Source organism: Dipodomys merriami, unplaced genomic scaffold, assembly GCF_024711535.1.
Source record: "Dipodomys merriami isolate MVZ:Mamm:240054 unplaced genomic scaffold, mDipMer1.0.p SCAF_50, whole genome shotgun sequence".
NCBI classification, from domain to species: Eukaryota; Metazoa; Chordata; class Mammalia; order Rodentia; family Heteromyidae; genus Dipodomys; species Dipodomys merriami.
Window position 1 is genome coordinate 9,424,589 of NW_027206069.1, and position 25,454 is coordinate 9,450,042.

The 25,454-nt window shown below is 38.9% G+C and overlaps 1 protein-coding gene across 5 annotated transcripts in view; it reads left to right on the forward strand.

The window, feature by feature from the left end:
- The window catches only part of LOC138810504 (thyroid receptor-interacting protein 11-like), an 82,026-nt gene that overhangs the window by 48,020 nt on the left and 8,552 nt on the right, over window positions 1-25,454 (forward strand). For all 5 annotated transcript variants that reach the window (XR_011367145.1, XR_011367146.1, XM_069997702.1 and 2 more), the window contains exons 14-19: window positions 2,413-2,576; window positions 4,845-4,948; window positions 9,898-9,997; window positions 22,589-22,670; window positions 24,623-24,737; window positions 25,295-25,411. Coding sequence is in view for 3 of the 5 variants with exons in the window: in XM_069997702.1 (XP_069853803.1) it covers window positions 2,413-2,576; window positions 4,845-4,948; window positions 9,898-9,997; window positions 22,589-22,670; window positions 24,623-24,737; window positions 25,295-25,411 (682 nt within the window). In the remaining 2 variants the exon portion in view is untranslated. The remainder of the gene's footprint in view (window positions 1-2,412; window positions 2,577-4,844; window positions 4,949-9,897; window positions 9,998-22,588; window positions 22,671-24,622; window positions 24,738-25,294; window positions 25,412-25,454) is intronic.

Sequence of the window (25,454 nt, forward strand, 5' to 3'; positions counted from 1 at the left end):
TTGGAGGACTGTGTGGCCCTCCTCAGAGTTCTGGCACAGGATATGTTATAAGGACTCAGAATCAGGTAGAAGGGGTTGTTGAGCATCGAAATGGCCAGGTTGTGGTTTCGGCATCCATCTGGGAATGGGCTATTAAAAAGCACATTTACAACTCCAAACACATGGTGGCTTGCAAGAATATAGGACAAGTACTGACTGCTTGAAGGCAGACATCAATTTCATGGTCTACCAATCAACCCCATGGAAAAGCAACCTCAGATTCAATGAAATGCCATAGAATGCCATGACAGAGCTTCAGAGAATCTATGAGTTAAAAGAAGCATTGTTTTCGATATGTTACTGCAGCCTTGGAAAGAAAGCATCTAGAAGAACAACCAGCTTGGAACAGAATAATAATGTAACAGAGAAAGATTATTTGTAGTTAGGGCTTCTTTGTCTCCTTTATCTGTGTATGGTTCTAGTGTCTTTTTTTCTTTTTTTTTTTTTCATGGGGCCTGAACTCTAGGCCTGAGCACTGTACCTCAGCTATTTATCTCTTTAACTCTGAGGAATCTACCCAGGGCCTTATGTATGCAAGGCAAGCACTCTACCACTGAGCCACCTTCCCAGCCTCAAGTGTCATTTTAAATCAGGGCTTATTTTTTCCCCTTTTTAGACCTATCAAGTGTTCATAGATACTTAACCTATCTCATTAACTAAGGAAAACGATTATCAATGATGGGTTAACTATTAGAAGGCAGAGTTGGGGCTGGGAATGTGGCTTAGTGGTAGAGTGGTTGTTTGGCATACATGAAGCCCTGGATTCAGTTCCTCAGTACCACATAAACAGAAAAGCCAGAAGTAACACTGTGTTTCAGGTGGTAGAGTGCTAGCCTTAGGCAAAAGAAAGCTCAGGGATAATGCCCAGGCCCTGAATTCAAGCCCCAGGACTGGTGGGGGAAAAAAAAAGGCTAGTGTAGAAGGCAGCGTTGTTTGTAAGTTACAAATAAAGTATATTATTATTAATTCTTTTTTTTTTTTTATTTTGGTCAGTCGTGGGGCTTGAACTCTGGATCTAGGCACTGTCCCTGAGCTCTTCAGCTCAAGGCTAGCACTCTACCACTAGAGCCACAGTGCCATTTCTGGTTTTCTGCTTTTTTATTGGAGATAAAGAGTCTCATGGACTTTACTGCCCAGGTTGACTGTGAACTGTGATCCTCATATCTCAGCCTTCTGAGTAGCTAGGATTACAGGCGTGAGACACCATTGCCCGGCTTATTATTAACTCTTAAAAAAAACTCATATTGTTCTTAAATTCATGTTTTGATTTGCTAACTTAACAGTGGAACAAAATCCAGGGACATTTGGAGACAGAATTCAAGTCTCATCAACACAGCTCTTTCCACTAGAGGGTGCTATTAGGTAAAGTGTCTTCATAATGAGTTGCTCTTAATAAGTTTCAGTGGCTGCTCTGAAAGAATTTAGCTGGATATCAGATCCCATGAAGATCATTGCAATAATTTGAATGTAATTGCACATTGGGACACATTATTCTAATGACACCTGGATACGTGCTGTATAAATAAGTCTCTTAGAGACCTCTGGGTCCTTAGGTGGGGCAAGAGTAGGATTTAGTCTACCTAAGGTAGGCAGAAAGATGTTAGTGAAAGGTGATTAATTAGGGTAGTTAGTAGGATAGCCTTTGGGAGTTTGGGAATTTACCATAACCACAAGTGTCAAAAGCAGTGGAGATTCAGAATCCATTCTTGGTTAGATTAAAAGCTAACAAAATGAGTTGAAAAGATCTTATGATAATTATCTTATGATAATTGTATTTATACCAGAAACACAAAAGGTATAAGCTATTTGTGGAAAAAAATTACTCTTTTGTTGATATTTGTTGTATAGGATACTTCTTAGACTTAAAAGGACTGTCATTTTTTCAAAGTCACTTGGACAGAATGGTGATTAACAGAAGAAAAGAGAACAAAATCAGAGGAACTCTTTGAGCTTGTCTGAAATCTAACTTGAATTTAATGCAGTAAACTGTAGTGAAGGTGAAATTCATAGAGACAAATCGATGGATATGAGAAAGAAAGGGAAGTTACTATATCATAGCTATAGTGTTTCAGTTTGGGAAGAGGAAAACTGTCTAGGTAGATAGATAGGGGGAATGATTACATAGCAGTGTGAGTATACTTAGTACCTCTCAATACTATACTTAAAAATGGTTAAATGGTAAAATTAGTAGAGTTATATTGATCAAAGTAAACATTTAAAGTTATTTAAATATGAAAAGATGCTTTATCTTGTTAAAATACATAAATACTTTGATTTTTGAATTTAGGGCTTTAAGATGTAGGGAACATGTTTCTTCTTGTTAAAATAGCTAAATAGATAGCAGCAATTTGATCTTACTCTCTTTTTTTGAAGTCATCAGGCCAATGTGCAGGTAGAATCCTTGCAAGAACAGTTGAACATGGTCTCTAAGCAAAGAGATGAAACTGCGTTGCAGCTTTCTGTCTCTCGGGAACAAGTAAAGCAGTATGCTACATCATTAGCCAATCTGCAGATGGTCCTAGAACACTTCCAACAAGGTAAGTTGTATGGCTGATTTTTCAGTGAAAGAAAATTGTAATTAGTGGTGATTTTTCCATATATGTTAATTTAGACTAGATATAGGTTTCTTATTGAAGGGAGAGAGGTTAATAGCTATCAGTTAATCTAGGCTCCTTTTACAAGTGAAACTCAAATATAAAATACATTTAGTACCTAAAAGTTTTAGTATCTTATAACTAGTTGTGAAAGTTGAGGAATTATAAAGGTAACATGAAGAAGGATGATTGTATGATAAGAGAATACAAAGAAGAGAGCGATGTATACATAGAAAACAGGGCCTTGCACTTGCTAGGCAGGCACTTGAGCATGTATGCCATACCCCGATGCTTTTTGATGGGTTATTTTTTCAATAGGATTGCACATTTTTGTCTGGGGCCAGTCTCAGACTGTAGTCCTCTTACCTAGGCTTCCCTCATATACTGTCATACCTGACTTACTGACCATAATGGGGTTTTTGTATATTTCCCCACACATATACTGGCCTCAAACTGTGATCTTCAAACTTCTGACCTTCACCTCCTGAGTAGCTGGACAGCATGAACCACCACATCTGAATTGATTTTTTTTTTCTCCAGGACTAGAAATTGAACTCAGAGTCTGATGCTTTTGCTCACAGTCTGGTGTTCTACTGCTTAAACCCCACCTGTAGCTCCTTGAATTTATTTATTATTATTTAGTGCTGTTACTTGGGATTGAACTCAGGGCCTACCTGTCTCATCTTTGTCATTCAAGTTTGGCTTGTTACGACTTGAGCCTTTTGGTGGTTAATTGGAGATAAGGGACTGTTCTGCCTGAACTGGCTTTGTGATCTTCAGCTCTCAGCGTCCTGAGTAGCTAGGATTACAGGCATGAGCCATAGCCTAACCTGGATTTTAAACACAAGAATTCTTTTTTTTTTTTTTTGGGGTGGGGTCCGGTTATGGGGCCTGAACTCTGGGCCTGGGCGCTGTCCCTCAGCTCTTCAGCTCAAGGCCAGCGCTCTACCACTTGAGCCACAGCACCACTTCCGGCTTTTTTTCTCTTTTGCTTATGTGGTGCTGAGGAATTGAACTCAGGGCCTCAGGCATGCAAGGCAAGTGCTCTACCACTAAGCCACCTTCCCAGCCCCAACACAAGAATTCTTTAGGTCTGCTTTATAATGCAATTACTAGAACAGGTATGTATACAAAGTTGGATTGAGGCTATAGAGAGCATTGCTAAAGAGGAACTGTTTGAATAGAGTTATAAAGGGAGAAAAGAATCTCCAAGGTAGATAAGATGGAGAAGGGCCTAGGCAGAGGAAATACTGACCTCATTACTTTTGTTCCACTTAACATGATCACTAAAGCAATATATGCTTTGTTTTTCTTGTTGAACCATTTGAACTGTTTTAGGCATATTTTGGGTTTTTGTTTGTTTGTTTTGGTTGTTGTTGGGTTCTTTTGGTCATAGGGCTTGAACTCTGGGCTTGGGCGCTGTTCCTGCACTCTTCAGCTCAAGGCGAGAGCTCTACCACTCCTGTAAACTACTAGTTTACTGGAGATGAGTCTCATGGACTTTCCTGCCTGGGCTGGCTTTGAACTGTGATCCTCAGATCTCAGCCTCCTGAGTAGCTAGGATTACAGGCGTGAGCCACTGGCACCTGGTAACATATTTTGTTTTATTATGTGCCAGTATTGGGGCCTTATGCTATTCAGTGTTTTTTGTTTTTTGAGTTTTTTTGTTTTTTGTTTTTTTGGGGTTCTTTGTTGGTCATGGGGCTTGAACTCTGGGCTTGGGCGCTGTCCCTGTGCTCTTCAGCTCAAGGCAGGCGCTCTACCGAGTGAGCCACAGTGCCACTTCTGGTTTTCTAGTGGTTTATTGGAGATGAGTCTCACGGACTTTCCTGCCTGGGCTGGCTTTGAACTGCGATCCTCAGATCTCAGCCTCCTGAGTAGCTAGGATTACAGGTGTGAGCCACCGGCTCCCGGCTGTTTTGTTTTGTTTGTTTTTTATGCTGTTCTGGGCACCATCCCTGAGCTTTTTTAAGGCTAATACTCTACCACTTGAGCCACGGCTTCACTTCTGGCTTTTTTGGTAGTTAATTGGAAATAGTCTCACAGGCTTTCCTGCCTGGGCTGGCTTAGAACCTCAATCCTCAGTTCTCAGCCTCCAGAGTAGCTTGGATTACAAGCGTGAGCCATTGGCACCTCTTTTCTTAAGTAGTTTGTAATTAGAGTTTTATCATACAATTGTAAAATACTAACATAACTTTCCTTTCTCATTAGAGGAAAAAGCTATGTATTCTGCTGAATTAGAAAAGCAAAAACAGCTTATAACAGAATGGAAAAAAAAGGCAGAAAATCTGGAAGGAAAAGTGTTATCATTGCAGGTAGGCCAAAACAGTTTTCTGTTATAAATTGTGTTATTCATGATACGACTGCTGTTAGGATTTTGTCTTGGCAATAATCTTAGGGAGCATTCATTTAGTGAATATTGTGAGAGTGGTGACTCTGTCCAGCCTGCTAAATGTAACTATGAATAAAACACTCAGATTCTCCTTAGCTGAGTGGAAATTTAGAGTAGGCATAACAAATATGGTATGAAAGGGCATTTGAAAGGATATTTATTGGAAGATGGCAAAGTTTTTTCTAATACAGTTGTACTAATTTACTCCTACCAGCAATGCATCCTGTCAACACTTTATGCTTTGATAGTTAACATCATCATCATTATCTGTACTTTGCACATAGTAGGCCAACACTCTTAACATTTGAGCCTTGCCCTCAAGTATTTTGTTTGTACTTTGGTTTTGAGATAGTTTTACTAACTTTGCCTGGGCTAGTCTTGAACTTGAGATCTTCCTACCTCTGCCCTCTAGGTAGGTAGGATTACAAGTGTGCATCACTACTCTCAGCTCAAATTTTTAAAGTTTTTGCCAAACTTTTACCACTAAGAAGGCTTATTAGTCTGTTTTATGCTGCTTTTTATAGAATATCACAGACTGGATAATATAAATAATTAAATAAAATGTTTTAATAGTTTTGGGGGCTTCGAAGCCCATGATAGACAGCAAGAAGGCCTTATTGCTGCATCATTACTTGGCTGAATGGCAAAAAGAGGCCAAGAAGAGAGAGACAGACAGCAAGAGGGAGCTGAACTTGTCCTTTTATAAGAAACTAACTCCTGTTGGGTGCCAGTGACTTGTGCAGTGATTTGTGCCTGTAATCCTAGATACTCAGGAGGCTGAGATCTGAGGATCACAGTTCAAAGCCAGCCTGGCAGGAAAAGCCGTGAAACTCTTGGCTCCAATAAACCACCAGAAAATCAGAAGTGGCACTGTGGCTCAAGTGGTAGAGTACTAGCCTTGAGCTGAAGAGCTGAGGGACAACGCCCAGGCCTAGAGTTCAAGCCCCATGACTGACAAAAAAAAACAAACAAACCAGAAGTGGAACTACAGATCAAGTGGTAGAGCACTAGCATTGAGCAAGAAAGCTGAGGGATAGTGACCAGGCCTAGAGTTCAAGCCTTAGGACTGGCCTGGCACACACACACACTCTCTCTCTCTCTCTCTCTAGCTTTTCCTCTCTCTCTCTCTCCCTCTTCTCTCTCCTTTTTCTCTCCTCTCTCCTATCTGTTCCCCAGGGACATGTTCCTACCACTGCTCAAACATTAGACCCTCCCTTATTGGAACTCATGAATTTTAGAGGACACATTCCAATCACAGCAGAACTATATCTTCTTGTAGTATTCCCTGATTATTAATGTAATCAAGCATCTTTTAATATGCTTATTGACCACTTATGCTTACTCATCAGAGTTCATTAATACATTTTCCCATGCTTTCACTTGTGTCCCCTGGTTCTAAAATATCTTCTCTGAAACTGCCTGAAGTTCAGATCTTTTTATTTAAGGGGACAGGGGCAGTATTGGGGTATAAATTCAAAACCTTGTGCTTGCTCTGTGGGTGCTCTACCACTTGAGCCTTTCCCCTAGACCTTTTTGCTTTAGTTATTTTTCAGATAGGATCTCACATTTCTACCTGTACCATAATCCTCCTGTTTATGCTTCCCACATATTTGAGATGACAGGTGTGTGCAACCATACCTAGCGTTTTATTGTTAGACATGGAGTCTTTTGCCTGGACTAGCTTCAAACCACAATCCTTCCAAGTATACAAGAATACAGGCATGAGCCACTGTGCCTGGCTCAAATCTTTTTAAAGTAGTTTTTTTTTAATTTAAAATATAATATACTGTTTAAAAATCAGAAGGAAAAGGTTGAAATTAATAAAGGTAAAAACTGAAGCTAATGAAATGAAAACCAAACAAATGATAGAAAAAAAAGAAAAATACAAATGATATTCAAAAAGCATTAGTGTAGTTTTTCTTTTTTGTTTTGTTTTCTTATCAATTGTGGGGCTTGAACTCTGGGCCTGGGTGCTGTCCCTCAGCTCTTCAGCTCAAGGCTAAGGTTCTACCACTTGGAGTCACAGTGCCACTTCCGGTTTTCTGGTGGTTAATTGTAGATAAGAGGCTCATGGACTTTCCTGGCTCAGGTTAGCTTTGAACCACAATCCTCAAATCTCAGTCTCCTGGGAAGCTAGGATTACAGGCGTGAGCCACCAGTGCCCAGCCATTAGTATAGTTGTAATTTTTAATAATCTTTTTTTTGGGGGGGGCGGGTCTGGTCGTGGGGCCTGAACTCTGGGCCTGGGTGCTGTCCCTCAGCTCTTCAGCTCAAGGCTAGTGTTCTACCACTTGAGTCACAGCACCACTACCGGCTTTTTTCTTTTTGCTTATGTGGTGTTGAGGAAGTGAACCCAGGGCCTCATGCATGCAAGGCAAGCACTCTACCACTGAGCCACCTTCCCAGCCCCTTTTAATAATCTTATAAACTATAAGATTTAAAAAGTAATTTGAAGACAGGTACCGTTAGCTCATGCCTATAATCATAGCTATTCAGGAGGCTGAGATCTGAGGATCACAGTCAAAGCCAACCTGGGCCAGGAAAGTCCAATTAACCACCAGAAAACCGGAAGTGGCACTGTGGCTCAAAGTGGTAGAACATTAGCCTTGAGCTGAAGAGCAGAGGAACAGCGCTCTGGCCAGAGTTCAAGCCCTACAACCAACAAAAAAAAAGTAAATGAAAGTAAATTTCTTTTACCTCAAATTTAGTTTTGTGGATTTTGAATAGTACATTTTTATTGAAATGTTTTTATTTCATTCCCTCTGTATATGTTAGAACTCAACCTGTGTGTGCATATATACATAAATTTATATGTCTAATACATACAGACACACACTTGTGAGAGGTTTAAGGAATTTTTTTTTGCCAGTTCTTGGGCTTGAATTCAGGGCCTGGGCTCTGTCCCTGAGCTTCTTTTGCTCAAGGCTGGTTCCTACTGCTTTAGCCACAGCACCACTTCTGGCTTTTTCTGAGTATTTTATTGTAGATAAGAGTCTCATGGACTTTTCTGCCTGGAATGGCTTCTGCAGTCTTCAGATCTCAGCTTCCTGAGTGGCTAGGATTATAGACATGAACTATCAGCCAAGGAATTGACCATAGGATGCAGAGACTGGCTAGGCAAATCTACAGTGAAATTGGGAAGGGCACATCAAAAGCAGGATAGAACTCAGGCTGTTGTTCACAGGCAGGAAGGAAAGTCACAGCAGCCTAGATTCTAGGCAGAAGCTACTGTCCTAAAAAGGAATTTTTTGGCTTTTTGTAAGGGAGGGCAAATCTCTTCTTTTAAGAACTTCCAGCTGGTCCAGTCAGGCCACAGATTATCCCAGATCATTGTGCCTTACTTATACTTATCTTCTTAGCAATGTCTACATTATTGCCTATCCAAGATAACACATCTATAAGCTATCACTCTGAAATTTTGGCCTGAAATTTTAATGGGTAAGTTATCTAGAATAACCAAGAAAATTATAAGAAGGAATAGTGTTGAGGAGGGACTTGTCTATAGTATGTCTAAATAGAGCTATCAACGAATGAAACATTGGGTCTATTAGTGAATAGAAGGAGCCATAAATAAGGCTCGTGATACCTGAGAATTTAAAACTGTACCTTAAACTAAAATAATTTAACTTAATAAGAAAAAAAGATAGTTTAATAAATGATATTGGCCAACTATTGATAAAGAAGGAAACAAAACTGGACTTGATAGTACACCATATTCAGAAATGGATTCCAGTTGTGTTAAAGCAAGGATTCTCAGCTGGGAGTACATGTTGACTATCTGGAAATAATTTTGACCGCTACTGTGACTGAGAGACTCTTGACATTTAGTGGGCTAGAAACTGTTAAAAACATCCCCACTGAGAAAGACTAAATTTAAAGATTTTCATGCAAAAATACAAATGTCTTAACCGGGCGCCAGTAGCTCATGCCTGTAATCCTAGCTACTCAGGAAGCTGAGATCTGAGGATCTTGGTTCAAAGCCAGTCCGGGCAGGAAAGTCCGTGAAACTCTTATCTCCAGTAAACCACCAGAAAACCAGAAGTGGTGCTGTGGCTCAAGTGGTAGAGCGCTAGCCTCAAGCTGAAGAGCTGAGGGACAATACTCAGGCCCAGAGTTCAAGCCCCACGACCGACCAAAAAAATAAAAATACAAATGTCTTGCAGTAAGATCTAAAAGACTACATGTACATTCTTAGGGGCACGGAGGATCCTAACAGATTAAACTCACGATGCTATAAAATCAGAGTAGGACATTTTTGACTATATATCATTCAATGGTGTTTAAATGGCAAAAAACAGTATAGTCAGTAGAAAAATGCATATCTGATAAAAGTGTTTGTTTATTGTAGATGACAAAGGGTTCTTATCTGGAAACAAGGCATTCTTACAAACTGACAAGAGAGACAGCTCAGTAGAAACAAACTGCCAGAGTATACAAAGAGGTTTTCATGTAAGAGCAGATCCAGCTGTCGTGTAACAACAGACAAAAATACTCAAATGCAATAGTAGTCAGGGAAATAAAATTCAAGCAGTAAAGTCATAATGAAACATCGCTTTATGTATGTTGGACTTGTAATACTTAAAAGAGCAAGAACATTTGTTGCTATATTTCTTGACTTATCTTTTTTGTTTTACATCTTATTCTTTTTTTTTAAATTTGTCATATTGTCTTTTAGTAGCATTTTCTTTATTAAAAAGGCAATGTTTGTTGAGAAAGGCTGAGGGTTCTGTCTTTGATAACTTTTAGTTGCATAGACTTGCCCCAGGTCACAGAGATATGGCTTCATTAGGTAAGCTGCAACATGTCTTCTTAGCCCATGGGGTGTAGAACAGTTTTTGCATGCTGAATTTTTAATGAACTTCTCTCCCTTAGGAACGTTTGGATGAAGCAAATGCTGCACTGGATTCAGCATCAAGACTTACAGAGCAGTTAGATCTAAAGGAAGAGCAGCTTGAAGAACTTAAAAAACAAAGTAGGTTTTTCCCCCTTTTCCTTTGTTTCTAGTTGAACTGTAGTCTTCTATTATGTGTTGGTACAGCTGAGTGAGACCAACATTGTTGGTGGGTAACTTCCATTTCTACCGTAGATACTGTATCTATCATACATATTCTCAAATAAAAGATTAACTTTGTGAAACAGACATCTGGGTATAAGTAACTAGATTGTTGATTGCAGATGAGGCTTTACACCTAGGCACTTGTCATGTTTTGGTTTGGTTTTGGCACTCTCTCTTTCCCTAAAGTGAGCTTTGCATTTAGATTATCTGATGGGCCCCAGATTACCAGATAATTCATAGTACTTTGTTGTTCCTAATAGCTGACAGTGAAGACATGCACTCATTTAGTCTCTGACTTAGTGATAATCAGGAAGTTGAAGTTGTTCTGGGGCTGTATTTAGTAGGCAACGGTTTAAGACAATTGTAAGGGTGATAATGGAGCTTAGAAATGCATAAGGTTTAGGGGTCTATGTTGCCATAGCCGTAACAGGAAATATAATTAAGAAATTAAAAAATGCATGCCATCTATCATAAAATAGAAATTAGAAGGGTATAGAACAGAAGAAATACTGTTAAAACAGGATTAGTGACTTGGTCACTACGGTGGCCAGCCATTGAAGCAAACCATTGGAGCATGGAGAGTAAAGCACAAACCTACAGCTTGGCCTAATTCCAAGAGACAGAAAGTGGAAGTGTCTTAGGAATATAACAAAGAAACAAAACTAAGACAAATGTGGTGTAACTAGCCTCAAAATAATTCTAAAAGACCTCTGCTTTGTAAGAATTGCCTATCTAGGAAATCTAAATCTAGAGGAGGACCTGGAAATGAGCAGTGAGGAAAGAATATGTACTAAGTATATATTATAGACAGTTGACATAACATAGGCTGTATTAATTAGTCTTTTCCTTTTACATTTGCCTCAATTCCAAAGTAAAGAGTATTCTTTTTATAGGTTAACGAAATTGAGATTTAACACTCATCTCTAGAGTACATGGTCTTGCCATGTCAAGAAAAGAATTGTCTTTTGTTCTAGAAAGCTACATCTTTGCAAATATGGTAGTATCCTCTATACTGTGCCTTCACTGTCCAAAAGGCTGCTCTAACAAGATGCAGCAATTATTGGCAAAATAATGTAGTTAGATCTCATACCAGTACAACTACAGTACAACTGAAAGTGTTAGCTAAAGATTTCATGTCTTGGGGCTTAGCTAGAGTAATGAAAGTATCCTTGGTCTGCAGTAACTCAGTAATATGCATCATGCCTCTGTAATCTCTAAGGCCACTTTCCCTGTCTACCAGAGTCATTCCTAGCTCATGATCCATGTAGTCAGGAAAAATGTCACAGGCTTTTGTAGTGGTTAGTACTTGCTCAGGTGCCCATTGAAACTCCCAGTGGTCAAATATTTTCTGTTAAGACAAGTAGCCTGGGTTCCTCTTCAAATAAAAATTATAATGGCTATTCATCATCAATGTACAGGATGGTGGTGCTCATTTTCTGGAATCAGTATTACTAATGGAGAGAACTCTACTTAATTAGGTTTGTACAAGTGCTGTTTGATTTGAAAGGCAGGCAGGGAGCCAATGTGGCACAGACAGGAAGGGAAATACAAAGATGGCTGGTTCTGTTATGTCTTTAAATTAAATTATTCTTGCCCTTTTCAGCTCTTCTAACAATGTTTCCTCATGTTACCCAAGTGCTTAATACTGCTTTTTTATCTCTAAACACAAATGTGACTTTATTTTCTCAAAGCTTTACTCTTGATTTACTAATGTAAATAAATTCTTGATTGGCTTAGTTATTTCAAAAAGCATCACTGTATATTTTCCTTTATAAATCATTAAGTACTTAAAATGCTGATTGATGTTGTAATACTGCATTTTATTTTTAACACAGAAGTTGGCCAGACAGCAAAAATTTTTGCCAGGAGAAACAATTTTGAAAAAGACAAATTGATTTTTGTTGCAAGAAAGTACACAGGGACTTGAATTGTAGAGGCAAAGTATTGTTTTATTTCTGTGAATTTGTAGACTAATGATTAGTTGACTTTCAATTTCAACATTTGAACAATATCAGGAAACTCATTTTAAAAGCGATAGTCAAAATAGTTGGTTATATTATTGCTACCAAAGATAAGATGACTCAGTCTGGTCAGACATGAAGAGAGGGCTGGAGACATTATTCAAATAGTAAAGTGTCTAACTAGCTAGTTCAAGATCCTGAGTTACCTGTTACCCTTTCACATATACATGTATGGATGTATGTGTTTGTGTGTGTATGATTAGACCTGTCATATGAATGACAATATTAAAACAGGTGAATATAGATGATTTCAATTTACTTCTCAAGGTATGTAATTGCTAATGCCATGTACATGCAACTAAGGGGGTACTTACAGATCTTGTATAAAAAAAACATGAAGATAGATGCTTATTAGTCACTAAGTAAGTATTTAATGAGAATTAGCTGCTTAGTTCAAGAAGCTTAATGGCAGGTAGCGTAGATACACTGTAAGTTAGTCATTTAAGATAGTAGTACTGGGCTGGGAAGGTGGCTCAGTGGTAGAGCGCTTGTCTTGCATGTTTGAGGCCCTGGGTTCTATTCCTCAGCACCACATTAGCAGAAAAAAAAGCCGGAATTGGTGCTGTGGCTCAAGTGCTAGCCTTGAGCTGAAGAGCTGAAGGACAGCGCCCAGGCCCAGAGTTCAGGCCCCACAACTGAGCGCCCCCCCCCCAAAAAAAAAGATAGTAGTACTTAGACTACATAGTCTCTAGAACTCCATTAAGGGTCAGCCAACATTTCACGGAGGAAAGAACTCAAAGAGAACCTTAAACCACTATTGGGATTTTATCTAAAAAGTAAAAGAACTCTTTAAAACTATAAGGACTGTTTAAAACTATAAGGACTAATTTATACCCTCAGTGACGAAAGAAACCCCAAGATCCTGTAGGTATAGTATTTTAATAGATGATATTGGATAGAAGGATTACAGTTACCCTCCTTTCTAGAAATTATTTTAATATCTAAGAGTATTTTTTTTTCTTTTTTCTTTTGGTTATGGGGCTTGAACTTGGGACCTGGGCGCTGTGCCAGAGATCTTTGCTCAAGGCTAGCACTCTTATCACTTTGAGCCACAGAATCACTTCTAGTTTTCTGGTGGTTAATTGGAGATTCTTGCTCAGGATGGCTTTGAACCACAGTCCTCAGATCTAAGCCTCCTGAGTAGTTAGGATCACAGGCACAAGCCACTAGTGCCCAGCTGAGTATTCTTTTTCAGTATAATTCCAAAGACTTATTTCATATGTCATCTTATATTTGTTTTCTCAAACTTAACACACTATTTTATGAAGCAGATAGGACATCATCTGTCTATATTCTGAGTTGGTCAAGAGTTCAGAATTGTCATAGGATTGTTAGTGATGAGAAAATATACACCTGTATATTTCAGGCCATACACCTGGACTATAGCCGAGCCATTCAAAGATGGCTTGTAAATATGTGGACATTTTACTACTACTACTTCTACTCTTCCTCCTTCTTCCTCCTTCCTCCTTCCTCCTTCCTCCTCCTCTGCTTCCTCCTCCTCCTCCTCCTCTGCTTCCTCCTCCTCCTCCTCCACTTCTTCTTTCCTCCTCCTCCTCTTTCTGTCATCTTTCTCCTCCTCCTCCTCCTCCTTCTTCTTCTTCCTCTTCCTCTTCTTCCTCTTCTTCTTCCTCCTCCTCCTCCTTCTTTTTCCTCCTCCTCCCTCCTCCTTCCTTCTTTCTTCTTTCTTCTTTCTTCTTTCTTCTTTCTTCTTTTTCTTCTGCCAGTCCTGGGACTTGGACGCAGGGCTCAAAGCTAGCACTCTACCACTTGAGCCACAATGCTACTTCTGACTTTTTCTGTGTATGTGGTACTGCGGAATCAAACCCAGGGCTTCATGCATATTAGGCAAGCACACTACCACTAAGCCCCTTTCCCAACCCAACATTTTACTTCTTTAGCTTGTTTTCTAATGTCATCCTTGTGATAAATTCCTGCTTAAGTGAAAATGATTGGATAAAATAGAAATACAAAGCACAAGATACATCTTGTTTCAGTTACTATTATTGAAGAGTGAATTTATGCTGTGCAAAGAAAATTACGTTTTTATAATCAATAAAATTCAGTTCTAGCATCAGAAAGTCTTTAGCTCTATCTGTCCACTTGAACCACAGATCCACTTTGGGCTTTTTGGTTTCCTGTCTCAGGCTGACTTTCAACCAACATCCTCAGATCTCAACCAACTGAGTAGGAGTATAGGCATAAACCACCAACATCTAGCAATAGCTGATTAAAAAAAGAAGAAATTTAGTGACTGCTCTTTAAAAGTCTTCTCTGAATCAAAAAGTGGAAAATTTCCTTAGAATATTTTTAAAAGAAAATCTAGAAAAATGTATAAAATGAGTCCAAATAAAACTGTTATAAGAAGCATAAAAACATGCTTTAAATTTACAAACTATAAAAGCAGTTTAAAGCGTTCTTTTCATGGAACTACCTTCATGGTGCTGTATGATAGAGTTTTTATTTTAAATAAACATATTCTGTTCTCCAGGATGTGATTATGCAAGAAAACATATAACGTCCTGTTGAATATAGGCCAAATACATTCCCAGACGCTTTGTTACCCAAATCTTTGGAGAGATTTCTTTATGGATGTTTTTGGCAGAAGTAGTGATTTTAGAGGAAACATGTAAGAGGTACCAGATGCAGTTTTCTCAATTGTCTTTAGTGGTTAAAATGTTACTTGTAATGCCATAAACATCTGGGTATGCTAGACAATGGCAGCATTTTAATTAAGAAAAATGTGTGTATTAGGTATATAATTAAGCTATTTTAACTTAATGATTATGTTTTTAAATGTGTTAGCCTAATGTTGATGTTTGAATATAACAATGTTTTAGAATAGCAGTTCTTTAAAAATTATTTCTCTAAGTATAAGGTAATGATGTATTATATACAGATGAGAATGTTTTGAGTTAACATTTAGTGTTAACCGTTCTTACTTTTTTATGTATATGAATAATTTAGAATGCTGATTCTTTTCTTATTTCCCAGATACTCTTCCCTCCCAGAAAAGAAATCAGTTATTCTTTTACTGATTTATCAAATACTCATTGTTAATCCACTATATACCAAACACTACAGATAGGCATAGAAGAGATAGAAAGATAAGGGATGAAGGTCCTGTTTTCAGAAGTTTTGTAGACAAGCAGGAAAGGGAAAGAGACATGAAATCATATACATGCAACAGGTTGAGTGGAAAGGAAAGAGCTATTTTGTTTCCTTTGGTGTTGGGGATTGAACCCAGGGCTTTGCACATACTAGACTAGCACTGTACCACTGAGCTACACCATCCACCCAAGAGCTATCTGTCTATTCTACTGGGCCATGGTAGTGTGAAATGGCAGGAAAGGCTAGGGAAGGGTATAGATGACCTTGAATGAATAATAGGTACAACTAATAGATAGTTGGGAAAAGCATTCTAGGCAGAAGAGAGAATTCATATGCAATGAGGTAGCATAATTTAAAAACTGGTAATCTGAAAGTAGCATTGACTAATAATAAGCAAAGAGCAGTTTGTATGTGAATATGTATGTGTAGAGGGCTGTGAAGATGGAGGTAAGAGAGAGTTGCTGTATGGAGAACTAGAATTCTCAAGATGGATCACAACTGTGAATTGTAAACTGAGCTGGAGTGACAGTACAGACTAGCAAAGGAGATAGGTAAAGCCTAGGATACCTGGAAGCATGTTTGTACTAGGGCACTCCATGCAGGTTCTCCTACATGGACATGTGGGTCCTGTGTTACAAAGTCTCAGCTCCTTCAAGAGACAATAGGAATCTGCATTTGGAAGTTTTCTAATTTTTTTTTATGTGACACCTAAAAGTGTAGTTCAGGCTACATGACCCTTAAGAAAACTTCTATCGGCAAATTTTCTTCCTCCTTCTCCTCCCTCCTCCTCCTCCTCCCCCCCTGCTGCTGCTTCTGCTGCTGCGTCAACTCCTCCTCCTCCTCCTCCTCCTCCTCCTCCTCCTCCTCCTCCTCCTCCCCCTCCTCTTCTTCTTCTTTTCTTCCTCCTCCTCCTCCTCCTCCTCCTCCTCCTCCTCCTCCTCCTCCTCCTCCTCCTCCTCCTCCTCCTCCTCCTCCTCCTCCTCCTCCTCCTCCTTTTGTCTTTCTTCTTTCTTCTTTTCTTTGTTTTTTGGTTGGTCGTGGGGCTTCAACTCTGGGCCTGAGCACTGTCCCTGAACTCTTCAGCTCAAGGCTAACGCTCTCCACTTTGAGCCACAGCGCCACTTCCAGTTTTCTGGTGGTTAATTGGAGATAAGAGTCTCAAAGACTTTCCTGCACAGGTTGGCTTTGAACCTGGATCCTCAGATCTCAGCCTCCTGAGTAGCTATGATTATAGGCATGCGCCACTGGCACCCAGCTATCAGTATATTTTATGTAGTGATGATGATCCTCACTAAGTGGAAACATTATTACAATGATTAGCTTTTCATTGACAAAATTGTGGGGGGGCGGGGGCAGGATGCTGTCCCTGAGCTTTTTTTGCTCAAATTAGCACTCATCCACAGCTCCTTTCCAACTCTTTGATGATTAATTAGGGGTAAGAATTTCATGGACTTTTCTGCCTGGGCTGGTTTTGAGCCCCAGTCCTCATTCTCAGCTTCCAGAATAGCTAAGATTCCAGGCATGAGCCACTAGCACTTGGCAAAATTATAGTCTTTTTGAGATATGGCTGGTCTATGCAAACGTTTAAAAATGAAAAACTATTTAACTTGACTCAGAATCTTCACTCTTCTTAAAAAAAAAGTCTCTGCTTTAGTTTGAGAAAATATAGTATAAATTATCTAAATTTGTGATAAAGGGCTGAGGGCAAAAAGAGAAAGGAAAAATAAATTTGATTTGGTTATATTAAAATATTTATATAAATAAAAACAAACAAATAGACAAATAAATCTATCTCAAGTAGTTGAGCTCCAGTTAATGATGTGAGGATACATTTTATATTAGCAAAATTCTTATCTTCTGAAGTAAAATTTTAAAAGTAGAACTTTTCACTTAGTAGTTATTTATCTTTTTTGGGGGGGGGGGGTTGGTTGTGGGGCTTGAACTCAGGGCCTGGACACTGTCCCTAAGCTTTTTTGCTCAAGGCTTCTTGCACTCTACCACTTTAAGCCATATCACCACTTCTGGTTTTCTGATCATTAATTAGAGATAAGAATCTCACCTGGGGGCTGGGAAGGTGGCTCAGTGGTAGAGTGCTTGCCTTGCATGCATGGGTTCGATTCCTCAGCAGGAATCGAAAAAAGCCAGAAGTGGCACTGTGGCTCAAGTGGTAGAGCGCTAGCCTTCAGCTGAAGAGCTCAGGGATAGTGCACCCAGGCCCAGAGTTCAGGCCCCATGATCGACAAAAAAAAAAGAAAAGAATCTTACCGGAAGTGGCACTGTGGCTCAAGTGGTAGACAACCAGGAGGGAAAAGAAAAAGCACAAAGGAGATAATACTACATCTTAATGTCAAATTACAAATAGAAATCTCTCTCTTTTTTGTGATACTGGGGTTTGAACTCCAGGGCTAAGCTGAGTCATGCCTCTAGCCCAGCTTTTTTCTGGTTATTTTGGAGAACAGAGTTCAGTTACCTTTTCTACCCAGGCTAATCTCAAGCCACAGTTCTCCAGACTTAGCCTCCTTAGTAACTATAATTATAGGTGTGAGTCACCAGCCACCTTCTGGCTTACAAATGGGGCCTTTTAAAAATAATGTTATTTGGACTGGAGGCTGATTCAGTTGGTAGATTGCCAGCCATCAGTGAAAAAGATGTACAAGATTAAGCAAGAACCTAATTAAATTAATTAATAGTATTTGATGTTGAAAGTTATGCCAGTGCTGGTGGCTGATACCTGTAATCATATCTACTGAGGAAGCTTACACTTGAGGATCACCGTTTGAAGGCAGCCTGAGTAAGAAAGTCTGTGAGACTCGTATCTCCCATTAATCACCCCCCCCCCAAAAAAAAAGCCAGATGTGGAACTGTGGCTGAAGCAGCAGAGTGCTAGTTATGAGCACACAAAATAAAAGCTCAGGGGTAGCTCCTGGGCCCTGAGTTCAAGCCCAAGACCTGTAAAAAAACAAAACAACAACAACAAAAAGTGACCTTTTAAATTCAAATTTTGTAACATATAGATCATCTAATTTCTGGCTTTTGCTTTAAATTATATTTAATAAAAGAAGAGACTAAATTGCTTTTAAATATTGTTAGAAAAAATACTAGGTTTAATATTGTATCTGGTTTAGATTTATTTTCAGGGTTTTCAACCCCAGACCCAATTTTTTATTGGCATTTCTACGTGTAAACAAATTCATTCTTCTAACATATTTTCCTTCTTCCTCCTTTTATAACTTTGGCTTTTTTTTTTCTTTTGTCAGGTGTGGGGTTTGAACTCTGGGCCTGGGCACTGTCCCTGAGCTCTTCCGCTCAAGTCTAGAGCTTTACCACTTTGAGCCACAGCACCACTTTCGCTTTTCTGGTGCTTAATTGGAGATAAGAGTCTCACAGACTTTCCTGCCAGGGCTGTCTTTGAACCACGATCCTCAGATCTCAGCCTCCTGAGTAGCGAGGATCACAGGCTTGAGCCACCAGTAGTGCCTGGCTAACTTTGACTCTTAAAGATGAGAAATTTGCAAAATGGACAGGGAAAAAAATCTCACAGATTATTAATATTAATCATAGCAATAAGTATGATTGCTAAGTAATTAGGGAAAATTGAATGAGGTACTCCTTGTGGGTTATTTTAAGAAATCAGATGAATGAGAACTCATGCCTTTACTGTTTAGATTTGACCATTTGGTTCAGAATTTTAAGGTGGGTATGCATTATACAAAATGGGCAACAAAATCTGGCACTGGTGATAGGTCATGTTTTATATCCAGGTCTTCTGACTCAAGCTCTGAGTAGGCTTCATCTACTTTTTTCTTATTCAACTGATGGTTCAGTAAGCCTGACTTGGGTCTTGTCCATAGGAGCTTAGTCATGAAATAGCCAAATGACTTTGTGAGGAAGATGATTAATTTTAAGATACTCTCTGAAGACAATATTATAGAACACTGCCATTAATCACAAATAAAATGTAAAATTATGATGTGCTGACTTGTTGCAGGCAGTTGCTTTTTATATCCAATTTTGATTTTAAATCAAATAGTGAAGGCCATGACTCCATTTCTGGGTGTTTCAAAGAAGCCCTAGTCACGGGTTTTCAAAACCAGATTCAATCTCAGCTACTCTATTGCTAAGCTTTAAAGTGTTCCCACCCTTAAAACTTCTAAAGAGTTATTTGGCATGTGAAATTATTCACAGAAGTAATTGCGTTTGACTTAAAACCCATTTCTTTATAGTCATATTTTGCTTGCCCAGACAAATACAGTTCTGATTTCAGATTGTGGTTTGAGTTCATTTTCAATTTTTGTAGAGAAATATTTGAATTTCTAATGGGAGGAGAATAGTAAGTGTTCCTGGAGAAAAAGGAGTATCGAGGGACCTTTGAAATGGGTGTGTGAATTTCTCTTCTAAAGTCTTAGAATTTGTACCATTTCCTCTAGTCTTTCCCCTAAATTCTGAGGTTAGGGTTTTGTGTTTTTTTTTTCTTCTTCCTGAACCTAAACATCAATTTTTTTTTTCTTTTTCTCTTTTAAGATTGGGTCTTGTTGTATAGGCCAGGCTAGACTTGAGCTCACAATCTTCCTGTCTTAGCCAATTTAGTAATCAGATTAGGCATGTCCTATTACATCCAACATGATTTTCAATTTTTTATGGCCACATTAATATAATAAGATAGAGTTTAAGTTTACTTTCATACTTCTTTTTTTTTTTTTTGTCAGTTGTGAGCCCTGAACTCTGGGCCTGGGCACTGTCCCTCAGCAATTCACCTCAAGGCTAGTGCTCTACCACTTGAGCCACAGCACCACTTCCAGCTTTTTCTACATAGGTAGTGCTGAGGAATTGAACCCAGGGCCTCTTGCATGCATGGCAAGCACTCTACCACAGAGCCACCTTCTCAGCCCCTTTGATAATACTTTTTATGTAACCCTTTAGCATGTAATCAGTATTAAAATGATTACTTATGGAGGAAAGTAGGAGAAGAAAATCTCAGGAATGGAAGACGGAAAGATGGAAAGACTAGGGAAGTTTTTGTTGTTGTTTTTTTCCCTTCCAGTGGGGCTGGGAACTATCCCTGAGCTCTTTAGCTCAAGGCTAGCGCTCTACCATTTGAGCTATGCACCACTTTCTGGTTTTCTGGTGGTTAACTAGAGATAAGAGTCTCACAGACGTTCCTGCCCAAGCTAGCTTTGAACCCCGATCCTTAGATCTCAGCCACATGAGTAGCTAGGATTATAGGCATGAGCCACCGGTGCCTGACTCAAGAGTGGGGAAGTTTGACCTGTTTCTCCCCTGCCTTTCCTTCCTAGCCATAGAGAAAAGAGCAGATGAGCATGAAAGAGAAGATTGGCCCATCTTTACTCTGGTGGATGGTTAAGTCAGAGCAGTGATGAGAGATTAACTTGCTTATTTTGCTATTCTTCCTCTGAGTAGTTAAGAGTTCTATTCTCCTATACTCTCTCTCATACTATACTCTTTTTATGGCCAAGTTTAAATTTTTTACTGAAAAGACAGGGAAGGAAAAGTCTGTGGTAGATTTTCCAAACACAGACCTATCCTGTATAATATGGTTATGGCGACCATTTGGTAACATTAGTCTTATTATATGAATGACATTTTGCAATTTAGACAAACTACAAGCTATTGTAAGAAGGTTAAAGTGGGCATTTATATTTGCGTTTGTGCTACAAAACAGAACTGTACAGAATAGAATGAAAAACATAGACACAATCTGTGAGTCTTCCTTCCTGCGGAGGAAGTATGTTAGGAGCTGCACAGTGGAGGATAAATAGACTCAAGAGGCAGTACCAGTAGAGCAAAGCTTTCTGTGCAGAAGGGAAAACATGTACAAAACTCCTGCAGGAGACGTGAGAGCCCAGAAATATACTATATATTCATGGGCAATTAACATTCAAAAAAGGGACCCGAAGTATACTTTTTCCATAATATGGTGCTGGAAGCTGGCTGTCCCCACATGTAAAAGAGTGAAGTTGGCATCTACCTAATACCATGCACAGAAATAAACTCAGTTGGATCATGGGCCTGCATTTCAAGTCAAAACCATAAAATTCTTCAAAGAAGATATGAGCATAAACCTTCATGATACATGGCAGTAGTATTTAGATATGACACCCAAAGTAAAAACAACATAAAGAAAAAAAGAAATTGAACTTCACCAAAATTAAAAAACTTCTGTGTTTCAATGAATACCATCAAGAGAGAAGTGAAAGCCCACAAAATGGAGGAAATATGTACAAGTCCTCTCTTTGATAACTTCTCCAGCTCTTACTAATCAAAAAAAAGAATATGTGTTTTGTGGGGTTTTTTGTTGGTTGTGAGGCTTGAACTCGGGGTCTAGACACTGTCCCTCAGCTCTTTTGTTGAAGGCTAGTACCACTTTGAGCCACAGCTCCACTTCTGGGCCTTTTTTTTTTTTTTTTTTAGTGGTTAATTGAAGAGTCTCATGGGGACTTTTCTGCCTGGGCTGGCTTCGAAAGGCAGTCCCTAGATCTCAGCCTCTTGAGTAGCTAGGATTATAGGTGTGAGCCACTGGCTCCTAGCTACCACATGGTTTTCTCGTTTCTTTCAGAACAAAAACCTGTACTCTATGTTAAAATTAGTAAATACCTCTTAGCTCAAATAATCTGCTTCTAACATAACAGGTGTAAATTATATTAGACTAAGTTCCTTTGTCCTTGAATCCTCAGTCCTGTGGCTTGCTAGCCAATGAAAAGAGTAAAGTACTGTACTCTAAAGTACTCACATTGTAATTACTAAGATTTTACTAAGATTCTATTTACTTTTTAGATAGGAATTTAAAATGTCATAAACAATTGTAATGTGATTAGCGCCAGTGATCTGAATTGTATTTTGCAATTTCCTTACTCTGGAATGCTTTGCCCTGTCAGACTTGTGTTGAATTGTGGTCTTAGTGGTGTTAAATACTTTTCTTAGTCAGCTCACCAAAACCAGAGTACAGCCAGGAAAATAAAAAAAGGAAAATCTAAAGTTGTCTTTTCCATTTCCTCCCATTAAACAGAAGTTATACTGGAAATGTTTCATGCTAGGAAGCAGGAGTGAAAATCTGGTCTTTTGCTATTAAGTTTCTAAAGAAGATGGAAGCCTTTATTGATTTTAAAGATTTTCCTACTGAAGAATTGATTATTTATGGGGTAACCCATATGGAATAATGCATACTCTGGGTTTTAAGCAGTTTCTATATCAAGAGAGAGTCTTTCTCTGAAACAGAGAATAGATGGGAGTAATTCAATGTTACCAGTTAGTGTAGAGTACAAATGTAAATTTCATCGTAAAGATCTTATAAGTGTTATTGTATATTTGTTCAGATTGATTGGTTAATGACTATCTTTATTCACATATTTTAAAACAGATGAGCTCCGACAAGAAATGTTGGATGATGCACAAAAGAAACTGATGAACTTAGTAAACAGTACTGAAGGAAAAGTGGACAAGTATGCTTTTGCTTTTTAACTTTTAAAATATTTTGTAGGGGGCTGGGAAGGTGGTTCAGTGGTAGAGTGCTAGCCTTGAGCTGAAGAGCTGAGGGTCAGAGCCCAGGCCTAGAGTTCAGGCCCCACGACCAGACCCCCCCCAAAAAATAAAATAAAATATTTTGTAGGGATTGCTTTCATCATAGAACAACTTCCACATGCAGTAGTTTATATGTGATTAAAATTTTTTTCTTGCTGGTCCTAGAACTTAAACTCAGGGTCTGTGCACTATCTCTGAGCTTATTTTGCTCAAGACTAGTATTCTACTACTTGAGCCACAGCTCCATTTCTGGCTTTTTTGTAGTTAATTGTGGATAAGAATCTCATAACTTTTCTGCCAACGCTGGCTTCAAACTGAAATCCTTGAATTTCAGCCTCCTGAGTAGATAGGATTATAGGCGTCAGCTACCAGTGCCTGGCTTGTATGTGATTAATTTTGGGTTTGTTTTGTTTTGGTGCTGGTCATGGAGCTTAAACTCAGAGCCTGGGCACTGTCCCTGAGCTTTTGTGCTCAAGGCTAGTACTCTGCCACGTTGAGCCACAGTGCCATTTTGCCTTTTTGGTAGTTAATCAGAGATGAGTCTCATGGACTTTCCTGCCTGGGCTGCCTTTGAACTGTACTCCTCAGATCTCAGCCTCCTCTAGGTAGCGTGATTCTCTAATTCCCTCCTTATATGTGATTAAATGTTTAGGGAGCCTTTTTTATATCTAATAAAATATGTGGGTAGTTTTAATGAAGGCTCAATAGAACATTTTTTCTATTTTTTTTTTTTTTTGGGGTCCGGTCGTGGGGCCTGAACTCTGGGCCTGGGCGCTGTCCCTCAGCTCTTCAGCTCAAGGCTAGCGCTCTACCACTTGAGCCACAGCGCCACTTCCGGCTTTTTTCTTTTTGCTTATGTGGTGCTGAGGAATCGAACCCAGGGCCTCGAGCATGCAAGGCAAGCGCTCTACCACTGAGCCACCTTCCCAGCCCCATTTTTTCTATTTTTAAAAGTATTTTTGCCCCAATTTATTCTTTTTTCTTAAAACAGAGTTAAAACATCTCAACGTGAAGTACTTACAAAATAAAGGACCTGTTTTACTTTACTTTACCTTTAATGTCCTTGAACATAGCTTACTCAAAATTCTGAAACCTAGATGTATGTGTATATGTGTATGTGAGTGTGTACATTACCTCATCAAATATTTTTAAACTTTGGTATTAATAGCAATTTTTTTTCTGGTGTATTAAAGATAAGAGTCTTTCTGACTTGTCTTCTTGGGCTGGCTTTGAACCCAGATCCTCAGATCTCTTTTCTGAATAGCTAGGATTATAGGCATGAGCCACCAGTGCCCAGCTTATTAGTAAATTTTGATCATTGTGATTGGGAAGTCTAAGCCCAAGAAAGCCATCACTATGTGAAGGTAGTCTTTGGTGAGCATCAACCAGTGAAACACTTCCTCAGTTGGCTACTGGGTTGAAGAAAGTGGTGGCTAATAATTGGTGTTTTGAAAAGTATATGTTTTGAATTGTTTGAAACATTGTTAATTAGACTTTTTAAAAAGCTACTTTAGGCCATGCACAGGTGGCTCACGCCTGTAATCTTAGCTACTCAGGAGGCTAAAATCTGAGGATCGCAGTTCAAAGCCAGCCCAGGCAGGAACATCCATGAGACTCTTATCTCCAGTTATCCACCAGAAAACCAGAAGTGGTGCTGTGGCTCAAATGGTAGAGCACTAGCCTTGAGCTCAGGGACAAAGCCCAGGCTGAGTTCAAGGCCCATGACTGACCAAAAAAAAAAAAAAAGCTACTTTATTTTTTTGTTCAGTGCTATAAATATTTAATTGTCTCAAGTTAGCACTGTTCATATGTTTAATATTTGGTACATGCCAGGTTGCATTGGCTTGAGTTGTTTCTGCCTTTGTTTTCATAGAACCCTCATGAGAAACCTCTTCATTGGTCATTTCCACACACCAAAAACTAAGCGCCATGAAGTGTTACGATTGATGGGAAGCATACTAGGTGTTAAAAAAGAAGAGATGGAACAGGTAACCAGCCTGACACTGGAATCCATTCTGAATTGATTGACTGACCGATAGCACTGGGGACCGAACTTAGGACCTTGTATATACTTACACTAAGCAAATATTCTTCAACTGGGCTCCATTCCTAACCTCATTCTGAACAGACTTACAATGTGGAGGTATTAAGGACACTTGTCCTATCTTAAGAGTAGATGTGTTTGATTTGTATGATACTAGTTTAAATATTTTGCAACTTATAACCCAGTTTACATGTCAACAGAGATGTAACAATGTGTGAGATATAACAATGTGTAAAACTTTCATTCATAACTGTAACCCCTCTGTACAGCATCTTTATAACAAAATAAAATTTAAAAAAAGAAATTAAAAAATAAAACCATTACAAATTTTTTTAAAACCCTTTCATTCAGATTGTGCTTGAGGTGTATTAGTATCCTCTGTTTCTAGGATTTGGACTCATAAGCATGGTTTGCTGTTATCTGAAATCATGTTACAAGTAATTCTTCATTTTTCTTTTCTTGTATTAATAATATTTTTCTGTTTTTAAAATACCCTTGCAGTTGTTTAATGAAGATCAAGGAGGTGTTACTAGGTGGATGACGGGATGGCTTGGAGGAGGATCAAAAAGTGTTCCCAACACACCTTTGAGACCAAATCAGCAATCTGTGCTTAATAGTGTAAGAGCCAATTTTATTTCTGCTGAACATGAAGGGTGAAATG